Source organism: Rhinopithecus roxellana, chromosome 19 (genome assembly GCF_007565055.1).
Source record: "Rhinopithecus roxellana isolate Shanxi Qingling chromosome 19, ASM756505v1, whole genome shotgun sequence".
NCBI classification, from domain to species: domain Eukaryota; kingdom Metazoa; phylum Chordata; class Mammalia; order Primates; family Cercopithecidae; genus Rhinopithecus; species Rhinopithecus roxellana.
The window spans coordinates 29,293,382-29,305,787 of record NC_044567.1 but is presented as its reverse complement, the minus strand read 5'-3'; the positions used below and the strand labels follow the sequence as shown (position 1 = coordinate 29,305,787).

At 38.5% G+C, this 12,406-nt stretch overlaps 1 protein-coding gene across 2 annotated transcripts in view; it reads left to right on the top strand.

The window, feature by feature from the left end:
* The window catches only part of STXBP4 (syntaxin binding protein 4), a 205,396-nt gene extending 197,944 nt beyond the window's left edge, over positions 1-7,452 (top strand). Inside the window, exon 18 of one of the 2 annotated variants that reach the window (XM_010357439.2) lies at positions 2,958-7,452. In XM_010357439.2, the coding sequence (XP_010355741.1) occupies positions 2,958-3,072 (115 nt within the window). In that variant the 3' untranslated portion in view covers positions 3,073-7,452. The remainder of the gene's footprint in view (positions 1-2,957) is intronic. The other variant, XM_030922854.1, reaches the window with a different exon arrangement.
* The last annotated feature ends 4,954 nt before the right edge of the window (positions 7,453-12,406 follow it).

The following is a 12,406-nucleotide window of genomic DNA, read 5'->3' as shown; positions in this document are numbered from 1 at the left end:
GGAAGAAATTTAAGTGATTTAAATTATCGTCTCTTCTTTGGAGTAATATGTGCTGATAAACAAAGTATTAAAATATATACCAATATTTTAAAATAAGCAAAGCTGTCTCATCAAGCTTTTCCCTTTTAGTTTTAAACACGTACTTTGAACAGGGCGATGTGTCCTCATTTCACCTTGCAGTGGCATTCCAGCCCTCTCATGTTACACTCATTAGTATTTCTTTAAACCACTTTCAAGTTAGGCAGCTTTCCAGCTTTATAAAGGCCTTGAAATGAAGTTAACCTGTGCCGAATCAAATGCTTTAGTAAATTTGGCCTCCATAATAAGAAATTCCATTAAACCATTTTAAAGGGATATTAGTAATGTGGATTATTGTCAAGAGAATAATGATTCCTTGTACACTAAACCACACTCTCAGGTTTTGAAACGATGAAGATGCCTGGGCCTTGTCACTTTCACCTTGATTCTTAAAGAACTGGAACCCTTTTTATGCCATCATAAAACCACTAGTAATCTTCTTCCATGAAAAGATACATTTTTAATATTTAAACAGAGGAGCTGAACAATTTGTGTAGTGGGGACATGAACAAAATGTGTAGTATAGGATTGAAAACAAACCAAACCAATAATAACAGTGGAACTTACCATTTGTACTACCTAACATTTTCAGTATTGTAATCAGTGGCCAATAAAGTGATGCATTTTTGTGATAGTTCCCAAATTGTGTTCTATGGAACACTAGCCCTGTGTTTGTTAACAGAGATATGTTTTTTTGTTTGTTTGTTTGTTTGTTTGTTTGTTTGTTTTGAGACAGAGTCTCGCTCTGTCGCCCAGGCTGGAGTGCAGTGGCCGGATCTCAGCTCACTGCAAGCTCTGCCTCCCGGGTTTATGCCATTCTCCTGCCTCAGCCTCCCGAGTAGCTGGGACTACAGGTGCCCGCCACCACGCCCGGCTAGTTTTTTGTATTTTTTAGTAGAGATGGGGTTTCACCGTGTTAGCCAGGATGGTCTCAATCTCCTGACCTCGTGATCTGCCCATCTCGGCCTCCCAAAGTGCTGGGATTACAGGCTTGAGCCACCGCGCCCGGCCCAGAGATATGTTACTTTGAGTAATATTTCATAGTCTTGGAGACTCATAGAGCACATTAGCATATAGCACATTAGCACATTAAAGTCTCTGGGAAATCCTATAGTAAAGAAACCTATTCAATTATGTCAAACTTATTTGACTGTAGAATTATATTCTTAACATAACATTGATTAATTGGTTGATTGATCGATTGATTGAGACAGGGTCTTGTTTTGTCACCCAGGATGGAATGTAGTGGATCATACCTCACTGCAGCCTCAAACTTCTGAATTCCAGCCGTCCTCCCATATTAGCCTCCCAAGTCAGTAACTGGGATTACAGGCATGAGCCACTGTGCCATGCTATTCTTCACATAACATTTATTTAAAACTCTTGGGAACATACTTTGGAAAATGTTACTTTATAATGTAGGAGGGAGGCACTTTCAGATCCACAATCTTAAGTCATCTTTATAAGTACTGGCCTTCAGATGCACTTGATCTAAGACACGGTGCTGCTTCTCAGGTTGAGTTTGGGAAGGACGAAGGCTAGGGAAACTGATCTAGGATGGATGAAGGCAGTGAGGTAAACCAGGGCTAGAAACAGTGTCCAAGGAGAAGAATCAAATCCTCGTCCTAATTCATGCACTTGGAGATGGGAAGATGGTGATGGATTTAGGATAGTCATCCAGCCAAAGGCTGGGAGTAGGACACTAAGTGTAAGAAATACCATCCACCAGGTTAAGAGCATGATTTCATGATGTGTCACCACTGGACATACCCAATATCTTTTGTACTTCCTTTCTCATCTCTGTTTGTGTTATTTCCCTGAAACACTTTTCAGGATGCTGGTCATCTGTTCTGAGATCATGTTAGGCCCCACAAATTCAGAGATAAGAAACACAGTTCCTGCCATTAAGGAGCTTTATATGTAGTAGGAAGGCCTAAAAATAAACCAGCATTTATAATTTAATGTAATAAGAGATAAGACCATGGGCACAGATTGGAGGATTCTTAAGGGATATTTGGTTTTTTAGAATTAATAAAGTTAACTTCTCATGGGAAAGGATTATGGGAAGGAAGAAGATATTGTTGGTGGGGTGCAGTGGCTCACGCCTGTTATCCCAACACTTTGGGAGGCCAAAGTGGGTGGATCACTTAAGCCCAAGAGTTCCAGACCAGCCTGGCCAATATGGTGAAACCCTGTCTCTACTAATATTACAAAAATTAGCCAGGTGTGGTAGCGTGCACCTTTAGTCCTAGCTACTTGGGAGGCTGAGGTATGAGAATTCCTTGAATCCCAGGGGACAGAGGTTACAGTGAGCTGAGATTGTGCGGCTGCACTCCAGCCTAGGTGACAGAGCAGGACTCTGTCTCAAAAAAAAAAAAAAAAGGTATTGTTGAGGAAGCTAAAAAAACAAAGTATTTCATTGAATGTTTACCAAGTGAGTAACAGTGTATGATTTGCCATTTAGAAAGTTATTTGGCTGGAGAAGAGAATGAATTATAACTAGAACAGAGGCAGGGAGGCAAACCATTTCAGTGACCCAGACTATTTCATTGAAAAAGGAGAGCAAGAAACAGATTCCAGAGATGTTACAGGAAGGCAGTCATTGGACTTACTGACTGACTGAATGTCAGATACTGAAAGGAAAGGAGAGATGCTGCATTCACCTACATTCCTTTTTAACCAAAGAAAAAAGAAAGAAATGGTTTTCGTTGAAACTTAAAATGTGTCTAAAACTTATTAAAACTCTTGGATCTAGTTCTAACTGCTTCCTCTCACAGGGACTTTACTGGGGTAGAAGCAATGTCACCAGGATCAATACTTGCATGGATGAGAAGAAAGACAGTCTTTCAGATTCTAATTGCATTCTTGTTCTTCTCAAGTCACGTAACACAGACTACATCCTGGATCCATCCCGTGATGAGTGTCCTGAATCTGTCTCGCTCAGAGGAGAATGAAGCGGATTTTTCTAGAGAACTCCCCAACCAGAGAAGTTGATGGTTTTCCTTAGGAAGTGGAGCTACATGGATGACGTGAGCAGAGACACATAACATTCAATTCTGAGATGCAACAGTCTAAAATAGGAGTAAAGCATGCACTACTTGTTGAAGTGTGAAATGGAGATCTGGACTTTGGGTATTTTTGTAAAACTTTTGATATTTCTGTATACATTTAAAAAATCAATTGCCACTACAGTAGTTCCTTAAGAATAGTCATATTTTTTGAGATCACATATAATTAGACTTTATAATATATATACTTCTTCACATGTAATTAGATCTGTCTTTGTAATTTCATATGTAGTTCTTCATAGGGTCTCAGATACAATGGTTTTTATAACTGACATATAGAAAAAGTGTATGAACATAATGAAACACCTCGTTTATTTGATAGTTCACTAACCTTTTATATTCACATATTAGGACCGTGATCTTAGCAAGCTTTTTGGAATTTAAGGGTCACATTTAGACATCTCATGGGCTAATGAATACAACTTATATCTTTGTTGAGCTTTCTAATTTACAAAATGCTTTGCAGACCTCATTTTCTTTAAACCATACAACATGCCTGTGAAGCTGATCTGGTGGGTATGTTTATTCTTGGTTTTCAGTAGGGAAATAGCAGTTCAGAGAGAGGAGGTTCCCTGTCCCAGCACCGAGACTCACTCCTAAGTCTTCTGATTCCATGTCCAGTCTCCCTTCCCCGACACCCTGCTGTCCCCACAGAGGGAGGTCACAGCCCATCACGCAGGACACTGTGATTGTGTTGATGCAGCTGTGCATTCCACAGAGATTCAGAAGGCACCTCTTCAGTCGAACATGGCCCCTCTATAACCCCACTGTTCTTCTCCTATAAACCCTTCCCCCTTCTCTGCACCCAAGCTTTCGCCAAGTAGGCGCGCTGTTTGTGATATTGTTTCAACAGATTTCTTTCAGCAGCTCATGTTTTTCTAAAGTGAAAGGCGTGGTTTGTCCTGTTTAGGTTGCCCTTCCAAGAGGGATGGTTTGAGGGGAGCTGATGAGAAGAGAGGTATCTGTTAAAACATTGCTGCTCTACTCGAAACAAGATGGAAGCCTAAAGCCCAAGTCAAGCAGCCCCCAGCACTGCTGTGCAGTCCTAGAAGTCCTTAAAACATAGTCTAAGAACCATTCATTGTAACCATTTTATAGATGAGTAAACTGAGATCCTAAGTCTCCTAGTCTACTGAATTTCATATGGTGTATAATACAGATTTATATGGTAAAGATATATATACATTGTGCTCAACTATACATTCCTGAATACATTTAGGATTTATGATTTATGTCTTGAGTAATAATATAAAGTCAACTCCAGACTGATAGGTAGTCATTAGCCATGAGAAATGTTTCAGGATGGCTAGAGAAGACTTGTGTTTTGCCTGACAGCCATTTGAGTGTTAGGAAGCTCCGGGAAGACAAGTTTTGAGAGAAGCCCCAGAGGGAGCTATCTCCTTGCACCCCCCCAAAGGTGAATGAGGTATTCTGTAGGTTAGTGTCTATAATTGTGAAAGTACAAACTTTTTGTTTTTGTCAGATTAATAGTATGAAATATCTCTCCCCCTGCTTGGAGAGTTTTCTAATTTGTTTCTAGTGAGCAAAACAAAGAAGGTGCTTGAGTCACCTGAAATCAAAGTACTTAGGCACACAGCCCACCGACAGAGATACCTCATCCTTTAACTGCTGTTTTGTACTACTTGCCTCCCTGTTTCTGTCAAATACCTAGTGAAAAAGGCCTAGACAAGTGTAATGATATTATTTATTGAGCATTTTGTGTCAGGAATGGTGATGAGCAGTTTGCATATATTTATTTATGATCTTCTTAAAACCATTCCATGAAATAGGAACTGTAATTATCCCCATTTCTAAAAGAAAAAACTTAGGTTTAGAGAGTTAGTAATCTTTGCCTAAGGGTCACAAAGCACCTATGTGTAGAAGCTAGGGTTCAAGTCAGATCTGTGATTCCAGAACCTGTTCTCTAAACCACTATGCAGAACTGCTTAGATTCATTGTTTATGGGTACAATTTATAAAAAGGCAGATTCTAGTTCAATGCCGTAAGGAACTTTCTAGTAGTTCAAGCTGATAAGAAAAGCATTTCCCAGGAGAAAATGAAAGCATTGTCCCAGCAGGTTTCAGTCAATCTGAATTTCTTACGTGGGGAATGTTGCTGAGGAGGTTCAGTGTGTGAATGGACTGGACCAGTTGGCCACTCTCTCAGATTCCCTCTTCATAAAACTTGCGTGATCTCTAAACCATCAGGTCAATGCCATAAGAAATGTTCAAAAAAAACATGGTCAGGGCTTAGCAAGAATCCTTTTCCAGTGCAAACAGGACCCTCACATTATGTTTTGATGAGTAGCCAGTCTTTCTTTAACATCAATCAACCATAGCAACGTGGTCATCATGAAGTCTTCATTGACTCACTGGCTTGGATTTTAGGGTTAGAAAATCTGAATGTTCTTACGTCCTTCCATCTCACTTTACTAGAGTGCCCAGGTTGAGTCATCCTTACTCACTCATTCTCTCAAAATATTTATTGAGCACCAACAATGTCACAAGCACCGTGCTAAGCACTGTGGTGAAGTAGAACAATTGCTAATCATTTCCTGGGTTCCACTTACTCTTGATTTTAAAAAACAACAACAAAAAAGTTTTTATGTGGCCAGAACTAAACAGCTTCTTCTTAATTTTTGAATTTTAAAACTAATCTATTTTCTTTTTAAAAAATCAAGTACTATGGAAGAGAATAAAGTAAGAGATAGCCCATCTCACCTTCAAGAGGTAGCAGTCACTAATACTGTGGTAAGTGATTTTACTCAAAGGAAATCACACTATTAAGCAGCTTATTTTTGACGTGTTAATGTTGTGGTCATCTTTTCATGTCAATACATAGATTAATCTTTTATTTCAAATATCTACATAAAATATCACTACCCACATAACCTGTAATTTGTGTGGCCAGCAATTTATTGCACGCTAAAATGTTTTAAGTTTTCTTATTACCAACAATGTCACAGTAAACATTTATATATTCATTACGTCCTTTTCCTCATATATCTTTGCACTCTTGTGCTAGTATGTCTATAGTGTGAATACATTCCTAAATTTCTTGATCAAAGCTAGGTCAAAGTTACATTCATTTTAATTTTGGTATATATTCATAAATTCTCCTCCATAAAAGTAGGACCAGCTTACATTACCACCAATAGTGTATGTGAGCCTTTTTTTTTAATGTATGATAGGACTTTTTTTTAGTCCAAAGGTTCCTGTAGATTTTCTGGGTTTTTTGTTTGTTTTTTGTTTTTGTCCTTGGAAGAATAACCTACCTTCCACCAAGTCCAAAAACTTGAGATTTTTAATCATTAGGTTTTAGATTTCCTTTAGCAGCAGAGACTGACTTGCTGTACAGAGGAAAGTCTAGCAGTGACTAATTCACTATATGTCAAACACATCATTACTCTTCTCTTCCTACTTTACATGTAATGGTGGCGAGGACCAACTTTTAAATGAGCTAACTTGGGTGAGTATGTTCAGTAAAGTACCAAGCACAATACAAATGCATCTTCTAGTTCTTTGGGCCTCACTTTCTCTATCTGAATAATAAGGATAGTAACCCCTTGCCTTTTCCCAAACCAGTTCAACTCAGCAAACACTTCCTGAGCACCTACTACATGCCAGGCAAAATGTGAAATGTGTATGCTACGAGGCTAAATGGTACTGATTCTCAAAACAAGGAGCTCATAGTCCAAAACCATTTTTCTTTCTTTTTTTTCCCCTAAAAAACCTTTTAAAGAGGTAAGAAGTTAGGGGGTTGGTTGTTTATTAAGAACCCCTGAAGAGCAACCCTTTATCACTCTCTTAAATTTGAATAATTCCAAAATAATATTAACACCTCTTGACTGGAAAAGGAAAAAAAAGGAAGATGCCGTATGAAGAGCCTTTCCAATGATAAATGCAAAGCAGCTGTCAAAATATAGAGTCAAATGATACTTTCATAAAGTGTTTGAACAATCAGAAAATGTTATCCTTTTTCTCGGGAGAAATGGGACATTTTTATTTTCTCTGCTAACTGAAATGCAACTTTTTGAAGAATCAACATGCTTGACATTTTTACAATGGACGTAAAGAACTGAACTATTATTAAAACAACTTACACACTCTATTGCATATAACTTTTGAGAAAATGAAAAGAATCTTAAACAGAATGTGCCTGTGGAGCTTCACTTTAGAAATGAAATACCCAAGGTGTTTTAACTACAACTGTCTACATGTAATAGTGTGTCTGCATAATGATTTTGTAAATATTAACTACAATTCTGTGTTTGCTTTCTTGATACGACTTTTTACATTTAAACTTATACTGTTTCTGTCTACTTTTTTCAAAAATTCAATTTTTACTTTTGGGAGTTGGGCTGTTCTGAGGGAAAGAGCAATCAGATCAATAGTTCTGTCCCCCATTCCATTCACCCATCATCCAATTATTCTCTGTATCACTCTACCCTGTTTATTTCTTTTACATTATCAGTTTGCTGTCATCTTGTTTTATTGTTACCTTCCTCAATAATGGGAGTAATAATGGGAGTCAGCTTCATGAGGGCAGGGATTTTGTCTTTTTGTATTCATTTACTCACTTACACACTTACTGAGAGCTACTAGGTGCCAGACACTTCACTGAGTAGTAGGGATACAATGTGAGATATATGTGTTTCTAGCCCTGTGTAATTCGTATTCTATGCATAGGCTATACAATTGAAATTAACCAAAACTTTTTCCATTTATTTTCTTTCTCCCCATTCTTTATCAGATATTTGAACTACTGGGCCGTTTAACATTCATTACGCTAAGAAAGGGTATGATATCAGAAAGCAGGGAAAAGCATATTCTTTTGAGTTTCCAAAATCTAGCTCCTTGGGGAACTAGAAAGGATTTATGATTTAGGGCAAAGATTTGAGAGCACATATGATGAGGAAGATGAGGCTTTCTTACTCATTGTCTAGGAAATAATTCCCCTGGCTGTGAGGAGGAGAAAAAAGAACAAAAATGTTGGTGGGGCTCAGAGAAAGGGACCTGGGCTTAACCTTCTGGACCAAGTTCCAGGGAGCAGCAAAACCTCAATGACATTTGTCCCCTAGAATGGAAATGACTATGTGGTGTGTTTAGGTAGTGGAACCTTGGACAACCACAATGAGCTTTCTCCAGCCCAATGTGGTCCAGACTGGAGGATTAGATTGATTTCTGTGAACCCCAAAGGATCACAGGAGTAGCAGTAACACCTGCTGGACCTGAATGAGGACTTTTCCATTCAATCCACATGTTCTCTCAATGGAAATCAATTCGGGCAATAACATTAGAGCATCTTAACCCAGAGTGCCTTAGCACTAGATGAGCCTCTGCTGTGGTCTGAATGTTTGTGCCCAGCCCTTAATTTCATATATTGAAACCTAACCCCCAAGGTACCAGTATTAAGAGGTAGCGCTCTGGGGAGGTGATTAGGTCATGAGGCTCCATCCTGGTGAATGTGATTATTACCCTTATGAAAGAGGCTTCAGGGAACCTGTTTGCCCCTTCTGCCTTGTGAGGATGCAGCAAGAAGTCACCATCTTTGAAGCAGAGAGCAAGCGCTCACCAGAAGCTAAATCTGCTGGCATCTTGATCTTGCACTTTCCAGCCTCCAGAACTGTGAACAATACATTTATATTGTTTATAAATTACCCAGTCTAAGATATTTTGTTATAGCAGCTCCTGAATGGACTAAGACAGCCCACAGAGTTGAGCAGTGACCCCAAGGAAAGGAAAGAACTGCAAATTGCCTGAGATTAATGTTGCTCGGATCATTTATTCCCTATTCCTGGTGTTTCTTTGTAGAGAGTGCTCCATTAAAGTAACCCTTTTGACCTGTCTCTGCTTCTTCCCTAGGCAGTGATTTACCTAACTGGTGAATTTAGGATTAAAAAAAGGAATACATCCTAAAAGATTTCTTAAATATATTCCCTTTTCTTTGTTTTATGCAAACATGGCCTATTTATTTTTCAAGTCTTTCTCATTTCTTACCTGGATGATTTCAACATAGGTGATATAGCTTCTTCCTTCTCTACCACACCTGTCCCCATCAATCTACCCGTCACGTGTCTGTCAGAATTATCTTTCTATAACACAAAATTGCTTCTATTGCTGCCTTGCTAGTCTTCAGTAGTTCCCTAGCACCTTCTACTATCTGAGCCCCTGGCTTCCTCTCTAGCCTCACTTCTTATCCCCAGCAGTTGATCAGATATACTGTTCTCTGTCTAGGAAGCTTCTCTTGCCCCATTCCTGCATCAGATTTCTTCTCATACATCAAGACTCTGCTCTCATTTTACCTCTTCTTTGAAGAGCTCCTTGACACATGCTGCCTTCCCCGTACCCAGGGCTGGCACTTTATAGATGCCATGCCTGCATTTTTACACACCTGCCCAGCCCCCCTTCCCACTCAGGAGTGGTGGAGCAAGAACTTCCACCTCAAGAGAGTTGCTGGCCTGTTTGTCCAGACACTCATTTGGTTACTATATTTACTAATTTACTTTTATCTACTGAGCTGGGTTACTGAGTCTTAGAGGCCTCAATTCTGGTTCTACCTTCTCTTTCTGCATGTGGTAATGAAAACTAGAACTCTGCTTAAAGCCAACTGGTCTCTCTCACTGTGGCTGTTCCACTCAACATCAGTAGCTAGGTGGGTAAATCAGGTGGAGGTGGGAAGGAAATGGGAAAACAGAAAACTGGCCAGGATCTGTTGTTGCTTTGGGGTATTTTATTCTAAAACCCTGGAGGCTGAGAGGGTTAACTGGAAGGGTTCCAACTCAGAAATCCTACCCCGTTCCCCTATTGCTGCATACCTTTTAATAAAGTATCGATCACACTATATATGTAATTAATTTGGATAGGAAAGTAGGGCATGTGTCATCTCTCCTGGTAGACTGTGAGTCCTTTATTATTAACTTGGAGTCCATATATTTGTTTTTCATTCCTCATGCAAGACATGACACAGTAAAATCTAATAAAGGTTTACAAAATAAATTTTAAATGTAACATTGTGTTAAAAAAAAAAACGAACTATTTTAGCTGTTTCCTGTTTCTGGCAGGGGAATTAAAAAGAAAATGAGGTGGGGGTTTAAGTAAGCATGTCTGTATTAACTAGTTCCACTAATGTGGGAACAATATAATGAATTTTGCTGAAGAAGGAAGTGCATGCTACTTAAGTTGGGCCATAAAACTCACAGTATGATTGCAGTAAAAGGACTGTAAAGCACATACTCACACATTGTTGATTTGCCCAAGGTTCTGAAGAAATACCACAGAATGATTTTGGTTTAGAAGGGTAGATAAAGCCTGAAACCAAAATACAAGGTTAGTGCATTTCAGAGCAGCAGCAAACTTCTGTTCTTATGGGTTAATTAATCATGTTACTGAAGAATTGATTTGACACAAGGGAGCTATGTATTGCCACAGTACTCTGAAATTGCAGAAATTATCTCATCTATAACTAACCCCACTGGAATTGCTTGACTGTTCTGTTTCGCAGTGGAGAAATTCATCTTTCATCAGCACATATGAGAAGAGAAAACAGGAAGACAAAACAAATTGAGTAGATAATAAAGTTACCTTATAGGAATAGGTAATATAGACATGTAAGGTCAGAAATTTCTATGGAGTGGAATATGAAAAGATGTTTATGAGCAGATCCTATTTCTTTAGGCAGTTTTATCATTCAGAGAAGTAATCTATGCATTTAATCTAATGCCAGCTTTTATTTTTCTTTGGTGATTACCACATAAAAATAAGAAGTTGACACCAAATTAAATGCATGGATTACCTCTCTGAATAATGGAAGTACTCAATATAAGGAAAATCTGAAGGAAATAGAATACATACATACACACACATACATGTGTGTATGTGTGTGTGTATATATATATATATCTGTATGTATATACACACCACACACACACACACAGATATTGGAGGAATAAGAAATATTTAATAAAATATACACAATTTCAAGAATATGACCGAGCACTGGTGGTTCCTCACTTACCGGTAGAGCTCCCACTACAAATCGAAAGTGAGAAGTCTATGAAGTTACTTTAGTTTTTCCAATTAAGACTGTTCATTGATTGTATTTCTTCTGTGTCTATAAGTACCATATTCCCAATTAGTATTTCATCAATTGTAAGACTTATCATTATTTTGTGTATAAATAAAAATGAAAAAAAGATTTAAAATATGACGTAGTACTTAGAATTTTTATCTTATAGCCCTTTAAGTAAATACAAGGGAACCGTTTCAGCATAGATTTTTAAAAATCATGTGTGTAAAAGAAAATGAAATATAAATAAATTATGATATTTGCAAAGCTCTGTACATTCAGAATTGAACTCTTTCTGCATCTCTTTTTTGAATCACAGTTGTCATAAACCACATTTTTTCACAATAACACCCTCTCTGCCATCAAGATAAATAACATTTCTTAAAGGAATATTCTACTGCAATCTCTGAGATTTTTTTCCCTATCTTAGACAACCATTCTACAACTCTGATGCTGGCACATTTTTTATCTTGTCAGAAGGACTTAATAGAAAATTTTTAGATAACAATCAGGATTCGTACTCCTTTCTCAATAGTCCTTAAATGGTTTATTAACCAAAAAGTAAAGGAGTAACAGTCCAGTCATATCATGGAAAGAACAACCGAATTCATGCATGCACAGGCAAAGACAACCATATCACTATGTCCGCCTGGCCGACAGCAACTGCAAGACATCATTTATTGTAAGACACTTCCTGTAATGTGTTTAATTCCTCTGACATAAGGATTTTGTGAATTAGGAAATGACCCAAGGGTGAAAGTAGTAGGGGAATAGAGAAATAGAACCGACCCAAAGGGAAGGAAGAAAAAACCCACAAAAAGTGTGATGTCAAGCAAAGCCTATTCTGGAGATGACTTTGGTTTACTCCCACAGGAGAGCCCTGGAGACAAAAAGGTTCTACAGTAGGTTCAAGTCAGAGGCCAGAGAACCAGGAGTATTTATACCTCTACACCGTGAGTTATTGAATGGGCGTAGGGGGTGGGTGTAAATTTCCAGGTGCTTCCAGCCTGTAATGTAGTCAAAGCATGTTCCTGTAGCCCGAGGACAGCCCTCCAACAAAGAGGTGCAGGTGCTGAATGTTGAGAGTGAAAGCACAGGAGCTATCGTGCATGAGAGTGGTAGAGGGATCTGAAAGTGCTAGCAGGGCCTATTATACACCCAAATGCTAAAGATGCTTAGATGTGAAAAATGTG